This window comes from Acinonyx jubatus, chromosome E4, assembly GCF_027475565.1.
Source record: "Acinonyx jubatus isolate Ajub_Pintada_27869175 chromosome E4, VMU_Ajub_asm_v1.0, whole genome shotgun sequence".
Classification (NCBI taxonomy): Eukaryota; Metazoa; Chordata; class Mammalia; order Carnivora; family Felidae; genus Acinonyx; species Acinonyx jubatus.
In genome coordinates, this window is record NC_069395.1 from 49,861,350 (window position 1) to 49,883,439 (window position 22,090).

Consider the following 22,090-nt stretch of genomic DNA (forward strand, 5'->3'; position numbering starts at 1 on the left):
ATCTGTGTATCACCAGGGATCACAGATATCTTGAATCCAGGGGCATCTGGTGGCTCAGTCGCTTGAGCGTCCGACTTCGGCTCGGGTCATGACCTCGCGGTCTGTGAGTTCGAGCCCCGCGTCGGGCTCTGGGCTGACAGCTCAGAGCCTGGAGCCTGCTTCCGATTCTGTCTCTCCCTGTCTCTCTCTGCCCCTCCCCTGCTCATGCTCTGTCAACCTCTGTCTCAAAAATAAATAAAAACATTTTTTACAGTTTAAAAAAAGAGACAAATACCTTGAATCCATTCTCTTGTTACTGTACCCCCATCACAGAAACTATTTCAGTCATCCACTGTAACATCAGGCCGCCATCTTGTTACAGTAACCTCTTACTGGTTTTCCTGTGAGACCAGTCAGAGTTTTCTCTCTGATGTGGATATCTGGTCTTACTGCAGCAAGATAATTCAGTGGCTCTGCAGAATCTGTTACATACAATCTAAAATCCTTAGCATGTCATTATAAGGGCCCTTCATTGTCCCAACGGTGTCTTCACTTACACGGTTAGGGTGTACCCACTCTATACTTTATGTTCTATCCTCCAAATTTTAACTCTTTGTACCTCCTTAAACACATTTTCTGTTGTGCATCTAGCCCTTCACACTTGTCACTCTCGCTCCCAGGAATGGCTTGTCATACATTTCTGCCACTGGCAAACTCCTGCTGTGAAGTGTTTCCAGGTTTCAGCTCAAGCATCACCCGCTGTGACAAGCCTTCCCTTGTTCTCCAAGGCCAACCCATGTGCCTTCACGGCACATTGTCTGTATCCATACATCTTCTGGAACGCGTATCACCTCCTATCACAAGTGTTCACATGGTTCACTCTCCTGGAGACCCTGAGAAGCACTCGTTCTTCTGTGGAACCCCAGTGCCGAGTTGTAGTGGACACATAGTGAGCACTTTGCTGAATCAATGAATGAAATGAATAAATGGAGGAATGAAGGGACCGGTGAACTTGGCTCAAAAGTTCAGCTGCTTTCCTTAGAACAAAATAATAACAAAACTGGGAAAATCCCATTTCTTTTCTGGAATCAGGATTAAATCTCATAACAAATGAGGACTCCCCAGGCAATGCCTGACACATTGCAGATACTAAGAAAAACGTTAACTTTTTCCCCCTTCCTTTCCAAAAGGCCCTCTTCTTGATTCCTCTCTTCTACCCTGTCCTGCCTTCTGCAGCTAGCTATGACCCAGGATTGAGGGAGTCAGAACTCGTGGAATTGTGTGAGTCAAAAGTGGAAAGTTAAAGCTTTTGAAGAAATGTTTGTTGTCATAAGTGTTGGTCCTTACTCCTTTGGGTTGGAAATCTGATAATGTTGTCCCCCTATTTAAAACACTTTAATGGGGCACCTCAGTGGCTCAGCCAGTGAGTGCGGACTCTTGATCTCGGCTCAGGTCATGATCTCACAGTTCATGAGATCGAGCCCAAAGTCTGGCTTTGTGCTGACAGTATGGAGCCTGCTTGGGACTCTCTGTCTCTCCCTCTCTCTCTGCCCCTCACCCACTCTTTCTCTCTCAAAAATAAATAACCATAAAAAATACCCACTTTAATGGCTTGCGGCTGCCCTCAGAATGTGACACTGCCCCTCACCATGGCCCACACGACCTCTGTAACACGCCCCACCCCTTCCTTTTGCTTCCTTTTGCTGAGAACCTCTTCCCCCTTCACTCTGTCTCTTAGAGCCAGAGCAACCTTTTCTCCATTGATTTTAGAGGTCAAGTTTCATCCAGGCTGAAGTCTTCTTAATATTGGTTTTTCCGCCTGGAACACTTCCCCATCTTTTGTAACCAGACTCCTGATCTGTCCCTCCAAGTTCAATAAAAACACATATTCAGGGAGGCTTTCCCAAACTCCTCTGTGAGACCGGCCGCCCTCCTTGTCCCTCCTGCCGCATTTCACCCTTTTCCGTTGGAGCCCCACCACCCAGTTGTAGTTATTTGGCTACTTATGTAACTTGTGCTTGTTTATTCTTTTGCTGCAAGATTTATGTGGGCAGAGACTGTATATATCTTATGCATCGCTGTATCCTTAACGCCAAGCACAGGAAACACCCCCACAGGTGCTTGGCTAGTAATTGTTGATGGAAGACTGTAAACGGGCAGCCACAATTTCCTCTCTATTCTACCGATCTCAATGAAAGTCTGTTTTCTTAGTTTAGAAAAGTATACTTTTGATTTGAATATGGTTCAGGCAGGCAGAGCATAAAGTGAGCACCTACCGTGCGCCCGGCTTCATGCTGGGAACTGGCAGATCCAGCGTTTATGAAGAGAGCTTTGCTAGAAAGAGCCTGAGATGTAGCATGGGTCACCTTGAGCTCAGGTTCTGTCACTGCCCCCATTCACTAGCCCGTGACCCTGAGCAGCTCACCTCACCTCTTTGACTCTAAGTGTCCTCCACTGTCAATCATAACCATTTTCCAAGGAGCTCAAACTAAAGTGTTAGCCCTACAAGGGCCTTGAGATTCTAAAACTGCACACATATTTTAGTGATACTCAGGAATTGGCCCCTGCTCCCTAGATGCTCCCAACCTGAGGGATTGGGATGAGGAAGATCAATATTGACCCTTATTTTCAACTATGTCAAGTTCTGAAGCAACGTAACTTGGGATACTGGCTTTCAGCGTGAACGTTTTGATTTTTGTAGGGCTTTCTCTCTCTTTTTTTTTCTTCTTCTTCTTCTCCTCTTTTTTTTTCACGTTTTCCTTCCTTCTTTCTTTCCTTTCTCCCTCCTACCCCCCCTCCCCGTCTCTTTCTTTCAGTTTCTTGGCCCCAAATTTTCCATGTGGGTTTGGTAAGAGCGGGTCAGAGAGAAGAGACTCACAGGAAAAGCGGCGGCTGCAGTAGATGGGCTGACCCAGAGAGAAAGCTGACCTTGGCCAGCTTGGCCAGCCATGTGCCATGCGGCCAGCCTCCCCCTCTGCCCATCCCTGGCCTGGGGTTGAGGCAGCAGCACCCCGCTGAGGGGTCAGTGCCCGTCAGGATCTGCTTCCTCGCCAGAGAATTGCCCCATCTCAAGTTCTTCTCCTTGACTGGTCTAATTTTATCCTTTGTCCTTTCATTTAATAGTGAATATCTGCTATGAAAACACTGTATATAAAGAATTGTTCTAGGCTCTGCGGCATTTATAAGCTTCCCCATAAGACCCCACTCTGTCATTCAAACACAATAATAATTGCTGACATTTATTGATGACTGCTGTGTACTATTTATATGCGACTAGTGCGTGCATAGCACAAGTACTATGCTATGCCCTTTGGCGTATATTATTTCATGTGATCATCACAACCCTGTAAGGAAAGTGCTGTTTGTCTCCCGTCTTTCCAGTGAGGAAACATTTATGCAGTTGGCCCAAGGTCCCACGGCAGTGATTGGCAGAGCCGAAGTCCTCACCCAGAGCAGACAGCTCTGGAGCCCGGTTCTTAGCGTGTCGGCCGCACTTTCTGCCCTCTACCAGGAGAGAGAGGCCTCATACGCAATCACAACCCAAGGCAGAACTGTGTAATTATCGTACGTGGGGTACAAGGCGTGCTGAAGGAATGAGGAAGCCATGCTGGGCAGGGTGCAGAGGCCACACAAGGAGGCACAGAGAGGCATTTGAGAAAGGGCCAAGGGCCTCAGGGCAGAGGAAAGGGAGGTAAGGGCAGTGTATGGGACAGAGGTTACTGTCGCTAGGGCCCCGGATGTGGAATGACGGCTGGAGTAGGAGGGAGAAGTAAGACTTGCTTCCAAAGTGACAGCCCTTCACCTGTCACATTAATGAGAGAGAGGCACCCTACAGGTCCTGCGAGGTCTGGCTTCCCAGAAACGGTCTCCAGGGATTAGGAATTTTAGCTCAAAAAATGGTGAGGCGGTGCCACAGCCTACTGCCCGGATATTATTTAGAACCAAGCGGAGCCCTGGCGCGGTGGCTCAGTGTCCGACTCTGGCTCAGGTCATGATCTCTTGGCGTTGGGCTCTGTGCTGACAGCTCGGAGCCTGCTTCCGGCTCTCTGTCTGACTGTCTGTCTCTCTCTCTCTCTCTGCCCCTCCCCTACTCGTGTGCTCTCTCTCTCTCCCTCACTCTCAAAAATAAATAAATGAACGTTTTTAAAAATGCAAAAACCAAAGAAGCAGACGGAGCCTCGATTCTGTCTCTCGACTGTGGTGGCCCAGCCCCGACTCCTGGACGCTCACTCTCTCCCCTGCCCTCTCTTGCAGCTCTTGCAGGAGGCCACCATGAGCTCCCTGTGGTGCTCAGGGACTGGAGACGTCATCGAGGACTGGTGTCGATGTGACTCCACCGCTTTTGGAGCTGATGGACTCCCTACCTGTGCGCCTCTCCCACAGCCTGTGTACGATTCCCCTTCTCTGCCTCTGTTGCATGCACGCCTCCGCACGCTTCTGCACACGTAGATTACAGAGGGTCCACTGTGTGCAAAGCAGTAGGCTGGGTGCTGGGTAAGAAAACCGCGAGGCAGTACCTGCCCTCGGCCAGCTTTCCATCTTCCGGGGGAGGCAGGCACACAGAGAAGCTGTAGGTAGAAGACAGACGATAAGAGTTCTAGGAGTTCTGTGAGACGTTTCAGCCAAGTGTGAAAGGGAACGGTCAAGTCTGAATTTGGGGAATGGTGAAGCCTTCATGAAGGAGGTGGCCCTTGAATCTCTCCCTGAAGGTGGAGGGGGTAGGACAGCACGTGCAGATCAGAGGATAAAGTGGTGTCGCAAAGGAGGAAGTGAGAGGCCTGTAGCGAGCCGCTAACTAGGCCAAGGACGCCCTGGGTGGCGGCACCGTGTGGAGCTATTAGGTACTGTTATCACTTTCATTTAAGAGATAAGGAAATGCATTCAGATGGACTGAATTTTTCCAAGGTCACTGAGCAGGAAGCAGAACCACCACCGCTAAGAAGCTGGGATCTCAGCCGTGATAGTGTGGGAAGGACACGATAGAAAGATGACTTTAGGTAGAACCAGCAGGGGGCAGTGGGTGACTTGTTGGTGGGAGGGGGAAAGAGGGATGAGTTGAGAATGGATGTTAAGACTCCTGCCCCCGTGGCTGGGAAGATGAATAGGCCACAGCTGAGAAAAGAAGCAGGCTTGAGGAGGAGGCTGTGTTCGTGTGGACCCGTCTTGGGGTTCTGTTGGGGCAGTCCTAATGGAGATAGATGTTCAGTGGTCAGAGGGAAAGACAGTCTGGAGCTCTGTAGAAAATATAGACACTAGGGGGCGCCTGGGTGGCTCAGTCATTTAAGCACCCTACTTCGGCTCAGGTCATGATCCCACGGTGTGTGGGTTCAAGCCGCACGTCCGGCTCTGTGCTGACAGCTCAGAGCCTGGAGCCTGCTTCGGATTCTGCGCCTCCCATTCTCTCTCTGCCCCTCCCCGACTAGCGTGCTCTCTCTCTCTCTCTCTCTCTCTCTCTCTCGCAAAATAAATAAACACTTTAAAAAAAAGGCACTAAAGATAAGATTTAAATCAACCCCAAAGAAATGAGAGATGCAACCACAGCTATGAGAAAGGCTGCTCCAGAGTAAGTATAAACTGGGAAGAGGAGAGTTGGGGATGAGCATCAGGGGGTATGTGCCTTTGAGGAGTGAACAGAGTACAGAGGGCTGCTAGGGTGGTTCACAGTGAACATGTCCAATTTCCTTGCCCTCAGGGGAAGGCTGAACAGAACTGGTGAAATTCCTGTAAAGGGCCTGAGGCAGGAACCGCCTTAGCCTCTACTGTGGCATCTGCCCTAGAGGTGAAGCACAGACATATGGTGTCTAATAAAGAGTGCTGGCAGGAACAGCCAGACCTGCGTGGCCCCGTGGGTTGGTGAGGCAGAGAAAGCCCAAAGGGAGGATCAGGACCAGCGGGAACAGGAGGGCCGAGTCAGCAAGAGCGAGCCGGCAGGAGGAAACCAGCAAATGGGAGGCTGGTTCTGTTGGACGCTGCCGTCTGGCCTGTGGCATGGGAGCACAGGTGGGCATTACCAACGGGCCAGGATGAGCAGGAAGAGAACTGAGAAGGAGGAGGACACAACAGTAGACGGTCAGTCCAGAGCAATGTTGTCTACACGACCTCTCTCTAAGGGTAGTTTTAGATACACCGGCCCTTCGTTTCTTGCTCTTTACGGCCATGACTTGGACCTCTTGAGTCAAAAGAGAATCAAGCTCATTGTCAGTAGAAGTCCTTTCTTTTGGTATAAAGGGGGCCACTGGAAGCAGATGATGCTTCTGGATGGATTCACCAACTAAGAAAATTACCTTTGACACAACACTGAAGCCGTCAAATAGTTATCACTAGGTGGACACAAGAGCCCACCATTGGTGTCTTAGGGCTGATTTTTTCTCCAAACCTGTGTTTACTGTATGTCATCGCTAAAGATCAAATTGGGCTAACTTTCCATAAGCAGAGGTTCCATAAGCAGGAGCCTCTATTAAGGACTTCACTTCTTGTGTCAACTTTAATCACTTCTTTAGTGGCAGACGTTAGTTTCTTGAATGTTGACTGGTCATTGCAAATAGAAATGCACTCTGGTTTTACACGAGTCTCTGTAATCACGCACGCTATTTTTCAGGAGAGGGGGGCTTCAGTCCATTTTTCCAAAGAATCTGAGTTCTCAGAAAGGCTTAGTTACTCACTTAAGCTTCCTAATGCTTTTTCTTCAAAATAGCACTCTGCATATGACTCTAATTAATGAATTTGTCAATATCCGCACTGTTTTGGGTCTGTTCCATCTTTAATGTCATATGCAAACTATGAGCTGCTTCAGAGTAAGCCACTAAAGAGCATGTGTTTTGCATTATTTTCCCACTGGTTAAATTCCTTGCTATTGCTCCCACAGCCTCCCGTGATTTCTTCTTAAAGTTCTTATCACACATTATTATAAGCACATGTATAGTTGTCTATTGACCACTCCCCTGCATCTTTAGCCCCAAGGTCATTCTTACAATAGGTGTTTAACAAATATTTGCTGAATTGAAATTGACTTTTGCTTTAGTGTGCTCCATCCACAGTGATCCCTTGCACAGTGATCCCTGAGACCAGTGACAGGCATCTGTGACCTGAGTGGAGACCAGAGGACAATGATTGTGGGAGGTTGTGAGATATGGGACCCAAGGCCAAGGGTGAATGGCAGGGATGCATGTGAAGGAGGGAGACTGGAGTGAACAGGAACTGGGAAAATCCCCAGAAACCCGTGGTCTAGGAAGAAACAGGGAATTGGAAGCAAGTGAGAAACATGAGACACACATACAAAGTCAGAACAAGGCAGCAAATTGAAATCACGGGGACCATTAGGAGATCCATACCACCAAATCTCAATAATGTGTCTTGAGTACAAAGAGGTATGAGATGGGAAGGCAAAAGAGTGGCCAAAATAGACAATCTGCATGGAAGGAGGAGACTATGAATTGGAAAAAGCAAAGAAATACTGGAGTTGGGAATCAGGATATTCAAAGAAACCCGAGAGCAAAGAAAGAAACTGAAATCAGAGTTTGCAGACACAGGACATCACCCCGAAGAGAACTTATTAACATGTTGTCACATCTCTCTTGTCCAGTAAAGCCCCCATGTGTGTTGCCTCCACACCGAGCCTGTTGCAAAGCCCGGCCAGCAGATCCATAGCAAGGATGGAAGCCAGCGTTCCCCCCCAACAGGGCAGATCCTGGTAACACTATGGAAACTGAGCTGATCATGGCCTTATTAATGCAGGGCTCTCCAAGACACCACGTTCACTGAGCCTTCGTATGAGCTTTTTAAGCACGTTTTCCTATTTTCAAGAGCAAATCCAGAAATTATATTTCCAAGCCATATAAAGGGCCACCCCGAAAGCCCTATCCATTGACCCTGTAAGATGCAGGGGTTCATTCATTTTTGAGTCACTTACTTACAAATATAGGTTGAGTTCCTAACCTGTAACAGGCACTTAGAGTAATAAAATGTAGATTTCCGGGATCTTCAAGAACCATTGGTCTCTAGTGAAGGAGACAGGCGCTCAGAGAGATCATTGTAGCAGTTGGTTAAGAAAGGTTAGAAGGAAGACTTCAGGGTGTAACCGTTGAGAAGATGGCCAGTATCAGAAAAAAATTGAAGGTGTCAACAGGGACCCCATGTGTTGTTTCTTTCTGTATGCACTCAGGCTGAGACTCTCCACGGTTCATGAGCCCAGCAGCACCCTTGTGGTCCTAGAGTGGGAACATTCAGAGCCTCCGATCGGGGTGCAGATTGTAGATTACCTCATCCGTCAAGAGAAGGTCACTGACAGGATGGACCACTCCAAAGTGGAGACAGGTGAGCATCTCCGACTTCGTGGGCTCATCTCGATCCGTTGGTGAAAAGAAGAGAGAGAGGAAAAACGCCCTGCCTCCTGGCCTTTGCTCCCGGTCCCCTGTGTCCCAGGGCAGTGCAGGAGGAGCGGGGACAAGCTAGAACAGCCATCTTGCCCACGTAAGAGTTTTTGCATGGCGAGCTATCTGACAAAGTCTTGTTTTGATTTTGTTTTTCTTTTTGTTTATTACAGAGGTGTCCATTTCACTGCCGCTAGGCACACTCACAAAGAAACAACAATACAGTACACTAGTTATCCTAGCCCACAATTAGGAAACAATTCTGTGCTAACCACTGCCATGATTACAGAAAAAAAAAAATTCCTTTGCTAATAACCCCCCTCCAGGCACAAGCATGGGCAAACAGATGTGCTTATCCCGTGTCTTATCCTAAAGCAAACTCTGCTTTCCCAGGTCCAGCTAGAAGAGGGAAGTCTTAAAGAACGGGAAACGCCCCATGAAAAATGTTCCATGCCTTAGGATTTTGCTGCCTACACGTAGGGAAAGGTCAACATAAATCGTGCCTAAGACTTACGCGTGAGTGTGGTCGCCAACGGGAGGGTGGCATCCACAGTCCGACTCAGGGTACATGGCTTCTTTTGAAACCATCACTCGGGCTGAGAGACCTATGCAGTGCCTTCGGGTGTGGAGAGTGTCTCTTGCTTCCCCGAAGGCTCTTTTCCTGCTGTGTACAGGTACTGCAAAGGTCTGGCAGTGACCACTGACCACAGCAGCTGTTCTCTGCCCTCGCCAAGAACATTTCATAAAAGAGCTCACAGATGGGGTATGCATGTCTTGCATCCGGAGTGGTATCTGCATTCACTCTGGACAGACGGCTCTAAATTGACGAAACACGAAACGGAAGAGCCAATTCCTTCTAGGTCTTTTTTCTCTGCAGCAATTCGAGAAGACTGGGGACCAAGCAGTGTTAATGTTAAGTTCTCACTGAACTGACGCCATGCCCTCACCGCTTGGCCGTCGTTGTTTCTCATGGCCTTTTCCGTTCCTTCCCCCTGGGCAGAAACGGTGCTGAGCTTTGTGGACGACATCATCTCTGGAGCCAAGTCTCCTTGTGCCATGCCCTCTCAGGTGCCAGACAAGCAGCTTACCACCATCTCTCTGATCATTCGGTGCCTGGAACCGGACACCATCTACATGTGAGTGACACACATCCGCCTAGCGATTCTTTGCCCTGAACGTCCTGAGGCTCTAAGCTCCTTCTCTTTTGTTGCTTGAGTTCCTTCAGAAACTTGGGGAAATATTTTGAGTTTCTCAAGTCCTCTCCCCATCGGCGTTAGGGAGAGCTTTCCAGGGCCTGGAAAGGGAGGAGGAAGAAAGACCGGATAGCCCCATCCTTCAAAGACTCTGCCACGCAGAGAGGACAAATACAAACAAATCACTTTCATATCGGGTAGGAAGAAAGAAATGCTAGATGGGAGAACAAGGAACGTGTGGTAGAAGGCAAAAGGAAGGAATGGTGAATTCTGACTAGAGTGGACGTCGTCTGACTTGGGTTGTGTGTACAATTTCCATAGGTAGAGTGATGTTGGAAAAGGCACAGCAGCCTAGGGAGCCAGCAAGGGCAAAAGCAAAGAGGCATGAAGGTGAGTAGCAAGTAGTCCCGTAGAGCAGAAGCAGATGGTGAGTAAAAGGGAATGGAGGAAAGTGAGTCCGGAAAAATAGAGTGAATGCTGTAAGTCAGGGGAGATTATTCATTTTGTTAGATGAAAGGTGTAGAATGCCAAGAACTCTGCTTTTTTTCTTTAAATTTTTTTTTTAATGTTTGTTTATTTTTGAGAGAGAGAGAGAGACCCAAGTGGGCGAGGGGCAGAGAGCGAGGCAGCCACAGAATCCGAAACAGGCTCCAGGCTCTGAGCTGTCAGCACAGAGCCTGACATGGGGCTCGAACCCATGGACAGCGAGATCATGACCTGAGCCGAAGTCAGATACTCAACCGACCTGAGCTGGAGTTGGAGGCTCAACCGACTGAGCCACCCAGGCGTCCCAAGAACTCTGCTTTTTTAGAAAGCTAGCTCTAGTGACTTTGAGAGAGTTTCTAGAGGTTAGAGATGGTCAGCACTTTTCTTCAAAGGAAATACAGTGGACTTCTGTATCATGGCACTTGGAACAGCCCTGCGCTCTCAGGGAGCTCTTCCTCATTTTGCCCTGAGCTCCTGGAACAATTGTAAAATATTTTGTGAAGCAGAGACGTGAAAGACTCCAAAAGAGGGAGACATGGAAGGAGTGTAAGTCATGATGGGAAAATTGGCGGGGAGGGGGAGAGGCAGAATTCCTAGTGACGTCATTCTGGGACCTTTTGACCCCATCGGTATGAAAAACATGTAACAGTTTACAGATGAGGTCACAAGAATAGAGTCAGAGTAGCCAGAATAAATCATCTCCATTTCCACAGTTAAAGAATTCAGAGGTGAAAAGCCCCAGAAGCGTGAGTGGCATTGATTGCAAAATGAACTTAGATGCTCAGCCTGCATATCTTCAATCTAGGAAAAAGAGTAACTAGGGGGCCATACGAGTAAAATACATAAAGACAAGGGATATTCTAGAGGAGCTGGGAAATAGAGAGAGCCTACTTGTGATTCTTAGCGGCTCTCGTGCTGTTGGGCAGCACGAACCCTGTATGAGCAAAGCTTCTTAGCTTTAGGAGCAAAGATTAGGGAGGGTGGACCACCTCGCCTGCTGTCAAATGCCTCCAATTCGGTGAAACTGGAATTCTCATTTCTAACAAAGGCTCCATAATTCCTGCCACTAAGTCACAACTGTTAATTAGGAATTTTGAAATTCCTATGAGCCAGCCCTTACCCATCTTGGGACCCTCCTCATGTTGGCCTGACTGGGCCATATTTCCTGATCAAAGACTGGAGACCGATACCTTCTCCCACTCTGCTATCTTTGGGGAGCTTCCAGTATTGCTGTCTCGTCAAACACGAACTTTCTGTCAGTGTGGATTACTGGGGAAGTCAGAGACAGCGCCCGGGGGGCCGAGGGAAGGAGCAGCCAGCTCTGCGGCACTCCACTAGGTGGCGCTGCAGATCACGCGAAGAGGGCCGTGGAGGGCCCGGGACAGTCGTTCCTCTCCGCAGAGGATCAGGAGAAGCCAGACCTTCAGTCCCTGGTGCAAGGAGGGAGCCCTGGATTAGTTGTTGGAAACACTTGGCCCCTAGCCTGGTTTTGTTTCTAAGCACTAAGTAATTCTAAGCAAGATTGCAACTAAGTTTTCTGATCATTAAAATGGAGAGGTCAGCCTTCGTTTATGGAGTGCTTACTATGCCTGGGAGCCTCGGGGACCCTGTGAGGTCGGGGTTTCGCTCCCATTTTATAGTTGAGGAAAACAGAGGTTCAGCAACACGGAGTAACTTCCACAGAATTGCAGGCTGGTTGTCTGGGGTGTGGCGGTGGTTCAGAATTGAATCGGGGTTTGCATTTTCTTCACTCACTGCTTCTGGCTCCCCAGCCACTCCAGGCTGCTGCCATGACCTCATTACCTCACACGAAGGCTTAGGGCTGGTTCTTCTCCTGGGCTCCATGGAAGGAGACGTGCATTTCAGCCCAGCTGGCTTATTTTGCCATCCTATCTGTGCATTTTATTTAATGCATTAAAAAAACATTCTTCTGAGGATTCTCGGTCCACAGTACAAAAATGTTTAAGAATCCCCGGTTGAGATCCCACAGTTTGTCAGATCGAGCCGCGCGTTGGGCTCTGCACTGACATTGTGGAGCCTGCTTGGGAAGCCCAGAGGATGAGAAACTCCAGTGACCGCCATTGCTGAGGATCCAAACAGCCACTGGGAAGCTGTGTGGGGCCGGTGTGGCACAGAGGGACCACTCAGACCTAGGAGGAGAGGGCTGGCAGGGAGAGAAGGGTAGCAGGGTGCCGGAATTTGGACCAGGGTCAGATGAGGTTTAGGACCAGGCAAGATGGTGGATCTGAACCAAGGAGCAGAGGCCAGTGGAACAGACTGAGCCGCCTTGTGGAGATAGGAGGGAAAGCCTAGCACCGGCCCCAGCCTGACTGACAGCCAGGAGCCCAGGCAGTCCTGCGGGGCCCACAGGTGTGGTCTGGGCCCTGCCCCCAGGCAGCTCGTCACATTCTCAGTCCCAGCAGCCCGCGTTTCCACTTGGGGCTTCTGGTCTGTGGTGGGGTGGAACTAGCCATACATGGGAAACAGGCCCCCAGCCACAGGCAAGTCAGGACCCCTGAACGCTGGCTGTTCCGCTTCTGACTTCAAAAGGGAGAAACTGTCCTCGGCCCTCTGTGTCACCGTGCCACCTGAGCACAAGACAGGACAGAAGAGAATGAACGTGATTTACTCAGCGTCGCCGGTTTCCGGGTATTGTCCTCGGTCTTTCGGGACGTAATGATCTCATTTCGGCCTCACAGGGACCTGCAGGCGGGTTCATCATCATCCCATTTCACAGATGAGAGAAAGGAGAGCTCAGAGGATTTAGCTGTAACTCCCCACAGCGGGGAGTGGGGCCTCGGACCCGAGGTCTGATCCCAGGTTCCTTGGACACATACGTCTTCGCTCGGCTCAGTGGCCGTCAGAGTAGAAGTGGAAGGCTTGTTAGAGCACCCCTCTGGAGTTTCCGATTCAGTAGGTCTGGGCCGGACGGGAGAACTTTTATGGCTGCCGAGTACCCAGGTGAGGCCGATGCCGCTGGGCTGAGGGCCCCCCTTTGAGAACCAGTGCTCGGTGCCCTGATGCTTTCTGCCAAGTAGTATACCCGAGGCACCCCGTTACAACCCAGGACCCGCTGGGAAGCCACAAGAGGCTCTGGGCTACGCACCTCATGATGTGAGTGGTAGCAGCAGGTTGACACAAGGCTGCGAGAACGGCCGGGGCCAAACCTGCCCAAGCACGGCTTGGCTGTCAGCCAGGCCCTCAGCTTCTCTCTGACGACCACTTCCTCCCCCTTCTGCCAGGTTCACCCTGTGGGGCGTGGACAACACCGGACGGCGTTCCAGACCCAGCGACGTGATCGTAAAGACCCCTTGCCCCGTGGTGGATGATGTCAAAGCCCAAGGTGAGTGACGCCGGGGCCGGCAGAGCCTGCAGGGGGCTGAAAGCGGGAGCAAGGGAGTCAGACAGAATGTGGGTTCTGCGGAGAAGGGGGAGGATGCGAGGCCCAGCCCAGGGGCGGCACCTGTCTGATCGCCTCTGCCTCTGCCTCTGCCTCTGATGGAGAGCCTCACGGTCCGCCGCTATTTCACACGGTCTGAGAGTCAGGCAGCTGGCACGACACGCTGACGAAAGCCCTGGGCACGCACAGGCGACAACACTGAACGCTTGGGTGTGCATCGAAGTGCCCGTGACCTTGGCCCTCAGGACCCTGATCTGGGCACTTGCTGGCTTCGTGTGTTTGTGCACATCTGAAGGGTTATTTTGAATTAAAGCATAGAGAGTCTGCAGGTGGGGAACTAATTACCGTATCCCCCCCCCCCAAAGATGTTTCCAAATCCTTAATTCTGTATTTCAGAGTATCTGTGGGCCAGTCCCTTGGTAGAGAATTGTCCCTCTTCAGTGCACCGGAATAGGCCCTTGTCACTTAAGGGGTTTGCCTCCGTCAACATCCGTGGCACAAACAGCCCACTTGCTAGAGATCCCCTTCCTCATGTTGCCCCCTGGCGCGTCTCAAGAGCGTCCCCTGCTCTGAGGCTTATCACGTGGCCTCCAGAGCCAGGATTTGGCCGTCCCGGGCACCCCTTCTGCAGAGCTCTGACGCCAAGCACAGTGCCCTGTCCAGCCACCGCCGTCTCTCCGGTGGCCTAGGGCCGATTTGATTTGCACGTGAGCCGACTCTGGGAGCTCCGGCCGTGCAAGTTTCAGGAAGGGAAGTGGGGTGGCCAAGCTGATTGCTGGCCCCGCCTGTGGCCTTCCGGGTGGCTCCTGGCTCCAGGCGTATCGGGTTGCCCGTGAGGGACACGGTCCCGCAGCGTTCCAGGGGCGCGCACAGTGATGTGAAAACACACAGGGAGGAGTGCCCCAGACCTACGTTAACTGGAACCACTGGCGCGGTAGCCCTCACAGCTCCTGGAAGGATCCTCGCAGTTACCGCCTCACCGAACACGTGTGGCCTGTGAAGAGCGCGGTTATTTTCCACACAGCGATCTGCCCCTGCTCGGGCCCCTTCTTAAAACTCTTCAAGGATTGCCATGCCTCTCGTGACAGAGACAAAATACTCACCAGACACACGGGACCTGACTGAGGCGACCCTGGCCCGCTTTGCCAGCCTCTTCCTGTCCCCTCTCCCCATCAATCTCTGCGTCTCTGCCTCACCGCCTTTCTCAGGTCCCCCACGCCGTTTCCGCTCCCGCCGCCGGTCTCGTTGCCTCCAGTGCTCTCCACCCCCAGCCCTGAGCGAACCGATTAACTCCCCTCCGCCTGCAGATTCGGGATCCGGTGTCCCTTCCTCAGGACAGGCACTGCTGGAGGTTCCGCAGCACCGCGTTACTTTCCTTCGGAACATTCATCTCCGTCTGTTAGTATTCTCACGGGCCCAGTATCTCTCACTGGACAGTGAGTTCTGCTAGAGCGGAATCTGCTTTGTTGGCTCACTGTCACGTCCCTAATGCTTCGAAGGAAGGCAGCATGGTGACAGGAAAATTTAGGCTCTGGAGTCAGACCATCCAGGTTCAGATTCCTGATCTGCTGGCTACTTGACCCTGAGCAGCTGACCTCACCTCATGTCTCCGTTTACTGATCTATAAAATGGGGGAAGGGATAAGACTACCCTACCTGATAAGAGTCTAATAAGAGTCAAATGAGTGAATTTACTTTAAGTCTTTTTCTCGTGCCCATCCCGTAGGAACGGTGCAGTAGATGTTAGGGAACATACATTCTAAGATGGCGCCCCTCATGGCCAACCTGATACAACTGGAGTCAGGAGCCCAAATGAGGTGATGTAAGGGGTATGAGCAAATTGCTTGGCCACAACATTTCTCTGGATGAAACTGGCTCAGCTTAGAATTCCAGCCTCAAAGTCTCCGTGACTACAGAAATGCCGCCGCTAACCATGCAGAGTCTGCTTTCCGATAGGGACCCGGTAAGCATTTACTGAATGGATAGAATATTGCCCCCATTTTATGGGTGCAGAAATTGAGATTAGGAGTTGAGTGAACAGCTGACCAGGGTCACAAAGTGAGCAGCTAACAGCCTCGGCACTCAGACCCATTATTTGACATCAGTTCCCACTTTGCCTATAATGTTAAATTAGATATTTAGAAGGTCATTGTGTAAAAGAGTGAAAACCTGTCTTTGAATGAATAAAAGACCTACATTTTAAGCAGAGTGTTCAAGTTAGGTGGCGGGGGGAAAAATCCCCCTTTTTAGAACTATGAGAATCCACTGGGATGCTTCTCTCCAGAGTGAGATAGGGTTGGCTGATAGGGTATGGACCAAATGACTTTGGAAGGTCTCGAAATCCCTAGATGATGAAACCAGAGTCTGGGGTTGCAATGAGAGGCTATCTGGACAGAACCGGCGGCCCCCTTATGTCATCATCTGTTGATTTCTTACTCCAAGCCAGAGAGGAGCAGGTTGTGGGAAGGTGCCCCAGTTATTTCTGTTTTGGAAAATTTGCTGATGTCTCTGCCGGCAGAAGTAGGCCCCTTGGACTTGCCTGCGGAAGAGGCTGCAGGCTGGTGGGGCATCAGGGGCGGGATCAGCAGGTAGGAGATTTGTAGCACAGTGTTACCTGTGGGAACAGATGGACAGACCGCGACACTGGACCAAAGAATGGCCAACGTAGAGAGCTGGCCTGGGAGAGACCACTGTTCTGCTTCTCTGTGGGGCTCCTTTGGGTTAATTCAGCCCCCAAAGTGAATCAAGACGTGCGGCTGCCCCCTTGGGCTCCCTGACAGAGCAGAGTGTCTGGAAGCCCAGCAGACCAGCTGGGGAGCAGGAGAGTCAATTTATTGCTGAGAGAATGACACAGCGTCACCAGGTGCTTTTACTCTTCAGCCAAAAGGGGGTCCTGTAGGGGGCAAACGTGCAGATTAATGGCCTGGACTAATTGAGGGGATCCTCACAAATTAATACAGTTCTAGCAGCTGTACCGAAAAACCATATGCTTTGCCTCCTTCAAACCCAGATGGTGGTCATAAATATAACTCACTTGGGTCTGAGTTTAAATCTAGTAACAAATGGGAATTACCTTTTAAGTGACCCGGAGCATGACCTCGGCTCCTAATTACCCAGCAGGAAGCTAGACTCTATTCCTTGTACGCACACTTTTCCTATGAAGAATTTTATCACATCATGACACTAAAGCCACTGAGCCAGTGAGTTTCTCGTCATGTTCTCCTGAAAGCACCCTTCCCGGGAAGAACGAGCTAATGTCCATGATAAGACCAGCCTGGTCTCCAAGCTGAGGGCAGAATCTTAACTGGCATGGTTTGGGAAGAGGGTGGAGAAGAATACACGCTGATACTGGGGGAAAATCATTGCAGAAGGAGGAACAGCACGAAAGAGATGCTTGGTGTGTTTAAAGATGTGGAAGGAGGCCCCCATGGTGGAGAGGGATGGGGAGGAGAGAGGGCAAAGAGGAGTTCAGAGGGACTGTGGGGCGGATCCCGTGGGGCCCCAGTGCAGGGCTGAGGATTCAACCTGGGATTCGGAAGGGAAGCCATGGAGCCCTTCAAGCGGAAGAGGGACGTGATTGGACTTCACATTGTCCGGGAGCATTCATCTGCTGTGCTGAGAGTGGACTCCAGATAGCAGGTCCGAGATAGAAGTGGGGAGCCAAGGCTGTGGCAGTGACAGAGGAGAGGGGACGCTTGCGAGGGCCGTGGTGCCGAGTGGGCCGGTCCTAAGTTATTTTGATGGTAGGACCAAGAGGATTTGCTGATGGCTTGGATGTGGGACAGGAGAGAAAGAGGTCATGCTAGGCGTCATATGTTGTGAGAAGGGCTGGGCAGGGGTGTGTTGAGAATGCCAACGGAGCACGAGCAGAACCACCTAGCTCAGTGGCTTGTGACTGTCCCCCAGCAGATCCCAGGAGCCTGTGTGAAGACAGAGAAGAGACAAAGGATGGAGCAAGCCGGCTGAGGGCACAGGCCATGGGCCATGTGGATGGTGCCAGGTAGAGAAGGAGGCAGACAGAGCCGATGCCTGAAGTGAGCGGTGGTTTCCATCGCTGAAGGACAGATTTGACGCCAGGAAGAAGTACAGGAAGTTTGAAAGGAGGTTGTGTTGACAGCATGTGATCCTGGGATTTACTGGGACAAAGCTGGAGAAGGTCTCAGACAGGATAATTGACTCCTGATGGCTGGGGGATCTAGTCTTAAAGAGGACTTTCATGTCGACAGTGAAGTTGCCCTAAATGGTGATGAGAAATGAGGTGGAAAAGATGAATTAGATGCCAGATTCTTTCGTGGAAGAATGGTCAGGAAATAAGCAGGGGGAAATAGGAAGAGGCAGGTGAGTTTCTAAGGTGGAGGGACGTTTATGTATGTACGGAGAGAGCAGTAAATTGTTTGCAAGTACTCGTGAGAGGCTGAGAGGCTGCCCTTCTCTGGGGGCGTGGGAGGATTCCTCTGTGTGGGAGAATGCTTCAGGAAGGTTTCTGCCAACACAGGGACATCAGGAACGTTTGCCAAGGTCAAGGGGAAAGGGAGGGCAATTTGCCATATTGCCGGTCCCAGAGGAAGCAAGGAAACCCTTGAGAGAATTAATTTGTCTAGAGCAGTGATTCTCAAAGTGTGATCAGACCAATAGCAGCAGCCTCACCTTGGAACCTGCTAGAAAGGCAAATTCTCAGGTTCCATCTGAGACCTACTGAATCAGGAACTCCAGAGGAACCATTAATCTGTGTTTTTCACAGGCCTTCCAGGTGGAGAATCAAATTTTATTCCCAGGGCTGAGAATCACGGGTGTGAAGGCAGCACAGAGCAGCCGGGGGAGGTGAGAGGCTGCAGGGGAAGGGGACAGAGGCTGGAGGGTGGGGGTGGGCGGTGTGGACAGTGCCAAGAAGGACAAAGATAGAAGCCAGGTGGGGTTCCTTGCCCTCATGTTTTCATATAGAATTCTGTGATCAGTTACTTCATTGTGGGGCCAGACAGACCCAGGGACTCATGACAATGGTGCCTTAGGACCTCCATTCAAGGAACTTTCGTTATAGCAGCAAGGAAGCCATTAGGAGGTATAGATGCTTCCAAGATTCTTATTTATTTCATAGTAAAAAGAGCAGCCACTGGGACGCCTGAGTGGCTCAGTGGGTCAAACGTCCGACTTTGGCCCAGGTCATGATCTTGCAGTTGGTGAGTTCGAGCCCCACATCAGGTTCTCTGCTGTCAGCGTGGAGCCTGCTTTGAATCCTCTGTCCCACTCTGCCCCTCCCCCGCTCTCACACCCTAGTGCTCAATCTCTGTCTCTCTCTGTCTCTCTGTCTTTCTCAAAAGTAAATAAACAAAAAAAAGAGCTGCCACTGCTGGGGTATAAGAAAGTTCACTTCTGCCCCAGGAATCCCCCCCGCTCATTCAAATAAGACTATTTTCCACAGTCTCTTGGACTCCTGTGTTTCAGTATCTCTCTCATGGCATTGGGAAAAGCTTGATCCAGTGATGAACCAGTAATAATCATAATAGTAAATAATAATAATAAAATAACATCCACCATCATTCGACTCTCACTCATCTTACTCCAAACATGGTGGCTTATTTGCTGTTTTCAGATATGCTGCCCGCCATAGCCTAGGAGCTCTGTGCTGGCTTGCCTCTCCCTGACATGCTCTTCCCCACGTCTCCCTGCAGCTCATCCCCTCCCAAGACCTCCAGGTCCTGGCTCCAGGGTCATCTTTGCAATAAGACCTATCATGGTGGGGCGCCTGGGTGGCTCAGTCAGTTGAGCAACTGACTTCGGCTTAGGTCATGATCTTGTGGTTCGTGGGCTCGAGCCCTGCATCAGGCTCTGTGCTGACAGCTCGGAGCCTGGAGCCTGCTTCAGATTCTGTGTCTCCCTCTCTTTCTGTTCCTCCCCTGCTCGTTCTCTCTCTGTGTCTCTCAAAAATAAATAAACGTTAAAAAAATAAGACCTATCATGGCCACGTGTTGAAAAATCTCAGGGCCCCACACAACTCCCCCATTCTTCCTTCTTCCGCTTGACTCTCTCCCACTTTTTTACAGACTCTATTGTACTTGCTATGGTTGTTGCTCCCCTAAATGCCTCCTACCACTGGACCGTAGCACCTCGAGGGTGAGGACTTCTGTCAGTTTCTCCCTGATGTAGCCTGAGTGCCTAGAAAAATACCAAGTACATGGTGATTGTATTGAATGGATGAATACATGTATGCTTACTGTGTCCAGACATTGTGCTGAAGAAAGGCTTTATGTTTAACACCACTTAGCCTCGCAATAATCTTGGAAGGTGTATATTATTCACCGTCACAGAACAGAAAAGTCAACTAAGACCCAGAGAGGTTAAGTAATTTGTCCAAGGCCACACAGCTAGTGTAGTGGAACTCACCTTCATATGATGCTATATGCCACGGTGCCTGTTCTTAACCATCCTCTGCATCTGAGGGCTTAAGTCCCAGCCCTGTCGGTTTATTCTGCTCCCTAAGAGGTATCGTTTCCCTTTTAAGAACTAGTAACTCAGCTTGATTTTTTGTGATGAGTTATGTCTGTAGACTCCCTGCCGTCCCTCCACCTGCATTTTAAGTATTCCTGAACACCATGCATTTTAAAGAGAGGAAGGACATATCCCTGTTTTGGATAACCCAAGACTTCTGTGAAGCTGAAAGCTGGGTAAATTGATAACTAAAAATACCTTGTATTCTTTTCCATTCTTTGAGTTAATGACTTCTTGAGATGCTATGAAAGTTAATGAAATAACATCTCTAAATTTCGTCCGTGGAAATAGGAGGAACCAGAAACACTCACGCGCCAGGAACCTAGCATATAGATCCCTCTGAATATAGCATCGCGCTTACTGATGTAGGCTTGTAAGCACACCCTGGAGTTAGATTATCTTGGTTTTAGGAGATTTATGGTGGCATCCGGGCCTCTCCCACCTGGCCTCAGGCATATGTGCTGCTGCTAATGGAAAGCATCAGCCTTCTCTAGTTGGATATTACTGTTGTGTTATGAGAATAGTAAATACACCCGAAAACACCTTCTCAGCCATCCCCGTTCCTCTGCGGAGACAGTCATAACCAGGGCCTGGGGCCAGGGATGCTATTTCCCATCACCAGAAATAAGAACAGAGAGGCATCAATAAACAGAACCCCAGCCCTCCCTATCTGGGCTCTGGTCTGATCGCCCACATTCTTCCTCCTCTGGTCTTTCTTCTCTCAGTACACATTCCCCTCCTCTCACTGCAAACAATACGGCTCTTAGACTGGTCTCTCTGCTCCTGTCTGTCTCGGCTCCAGAAATGACAGGCTCCCTGCATACTTACTGGGAGTCCCTCTTACTCGACACCTAGGGGCCACCTATGGGTCTACCAGAAAGTCACGTCAGATGTGCATCCACCGGGATTCTGCCTCCTGTGTCTTAAATTGGTGAAACACTCCAATCCCCTGAGCATTAGTGCCAAAGAGTAATGGAGGACAGACATGGTTTTAAATCTTGACTCCAGCCCACACTGGCTATGTGACCTTGGGTGGGTGACCTGGCCTCTCTCCGAATGTCCTCGTGTGTAGGATACAGACATTCGTATCCGTCTTGCAGTGATGGTGTGAGGATGAGAGTTTATATACGTAAATTTCTTGACAATCAAGAGACCATTAATAAGTAACTAGAGGTACCATAGATCGTTATATTCTAAGTCACTGCCCGCTTTACCTCTCGATCCTATTTTAACAACCTGAGAATTTAAAAATCCTGAATATCTCAGTGGATTTCTGGACTGAAGTTATTTTTAATGCAGTTAAGGTGCTGGCCATCAGAGTTTGATTGCTAAAGGATTGGTAGAGTGTGGGATAGAGAAATATCACTGGATAGATCATGAGTTCTATTCTTTTAGCTAAGATGTTCTTTAACTACTATGTTGTTTGGCCCTGTGCTGGGCACTCAGGACGTGGAAGAAGCTCTGGCCCCCGTCCTTATAGGCGATGGGCAAGCTAGAAAAGTAAGGAAATCATTGCCATGTCTGGACAGAGTAGGAGTAGAAATTTTCTTCCTTCCAACCCATGAAACTCCTACAACAATGACTGTCATTACCAACAGTCCCTGAATTCACTTGGAATTGTGACAGCGAATCAGGTTGCTATGCCTTTTGGCTAACAGGAGGTCGAGTGGGCAAAGTTCTGTCTCAGAAACCTGTAGACTTAGTTTCTTCATCCTCAGATTTAACATTGGATCTGAGACACAGTTCTGCTCTTCAGATCTCAGTTCCCAGCTGTTTAGGAAGGAAATGTGAACAAATCTCCTTTCTGACAGGTTTAATACGAAAACATTTAATGATAAAGTGCTTGGAGCTCCATAGGAAAAATGCCAAGGCTATACAAATTCATTGCCACTTTGCCACATCACCAAGTTCAGTCTTAGCAATGTATGCCTTGGAGGAGAAATATAAGAGTTCTAAATTAAACCGAAGGATTACTCATTTGGAGCTGCAGGATGTATTGGATTCAGTTTCTGTGTCACCACAGATCTGCAAACGTGTTTTCATATCTGGTCGGGGGGGTGGGCTTGCAAAGGCTTGGTGTTCCTGAAATCCTAATCGTGGGGCCAAGGTTGCCTTAGAAATTGCGACCATTCACCACTCCGCGTTCTTCACGCTGCCCTGGCATCGCCTGACTACCTC

General features: G+C 49.8%; 1 protein-coding gene across 8 annotated transcripts in view; it reads left to right on the forward strand.

Moving 5' to 3' along the window:
* ASTN1 (astrotactin 1) overlaps positions 1-22,090 on the forward strand; it is a 300,145-nt gene that overhangs the window by 270,974 nt on the left and 7,081 nt on the right. For 7 of the 8 annotated variants that reach the window (XM_027074277.2, XM_053209406.1, XM_027074273.2 and 4 more), the window contains 4 exons: positions 4,234-4,367; positions 8,141-8,292; positions 9,349-9,484; positions 13,270-13,370. In XM_027074277.2, coding sequence (XP_026930078.1) covers positions 4,234-4,367; positions 8,141-8,292; positions 9,349-9,484; positions 13,270-13,370 — 523 coding nt within the window. Of the gene's footprint in view, positions 1-4,233; positions 4,368-8,140; positions 8,293-9,348; positions 9,485-13,269; positions 13,371-17,335; positions 18,236-22,090 lie in introns of those variants that run through there. The other variant, XM_053209407.1, reaches the window with a different exon arrangement.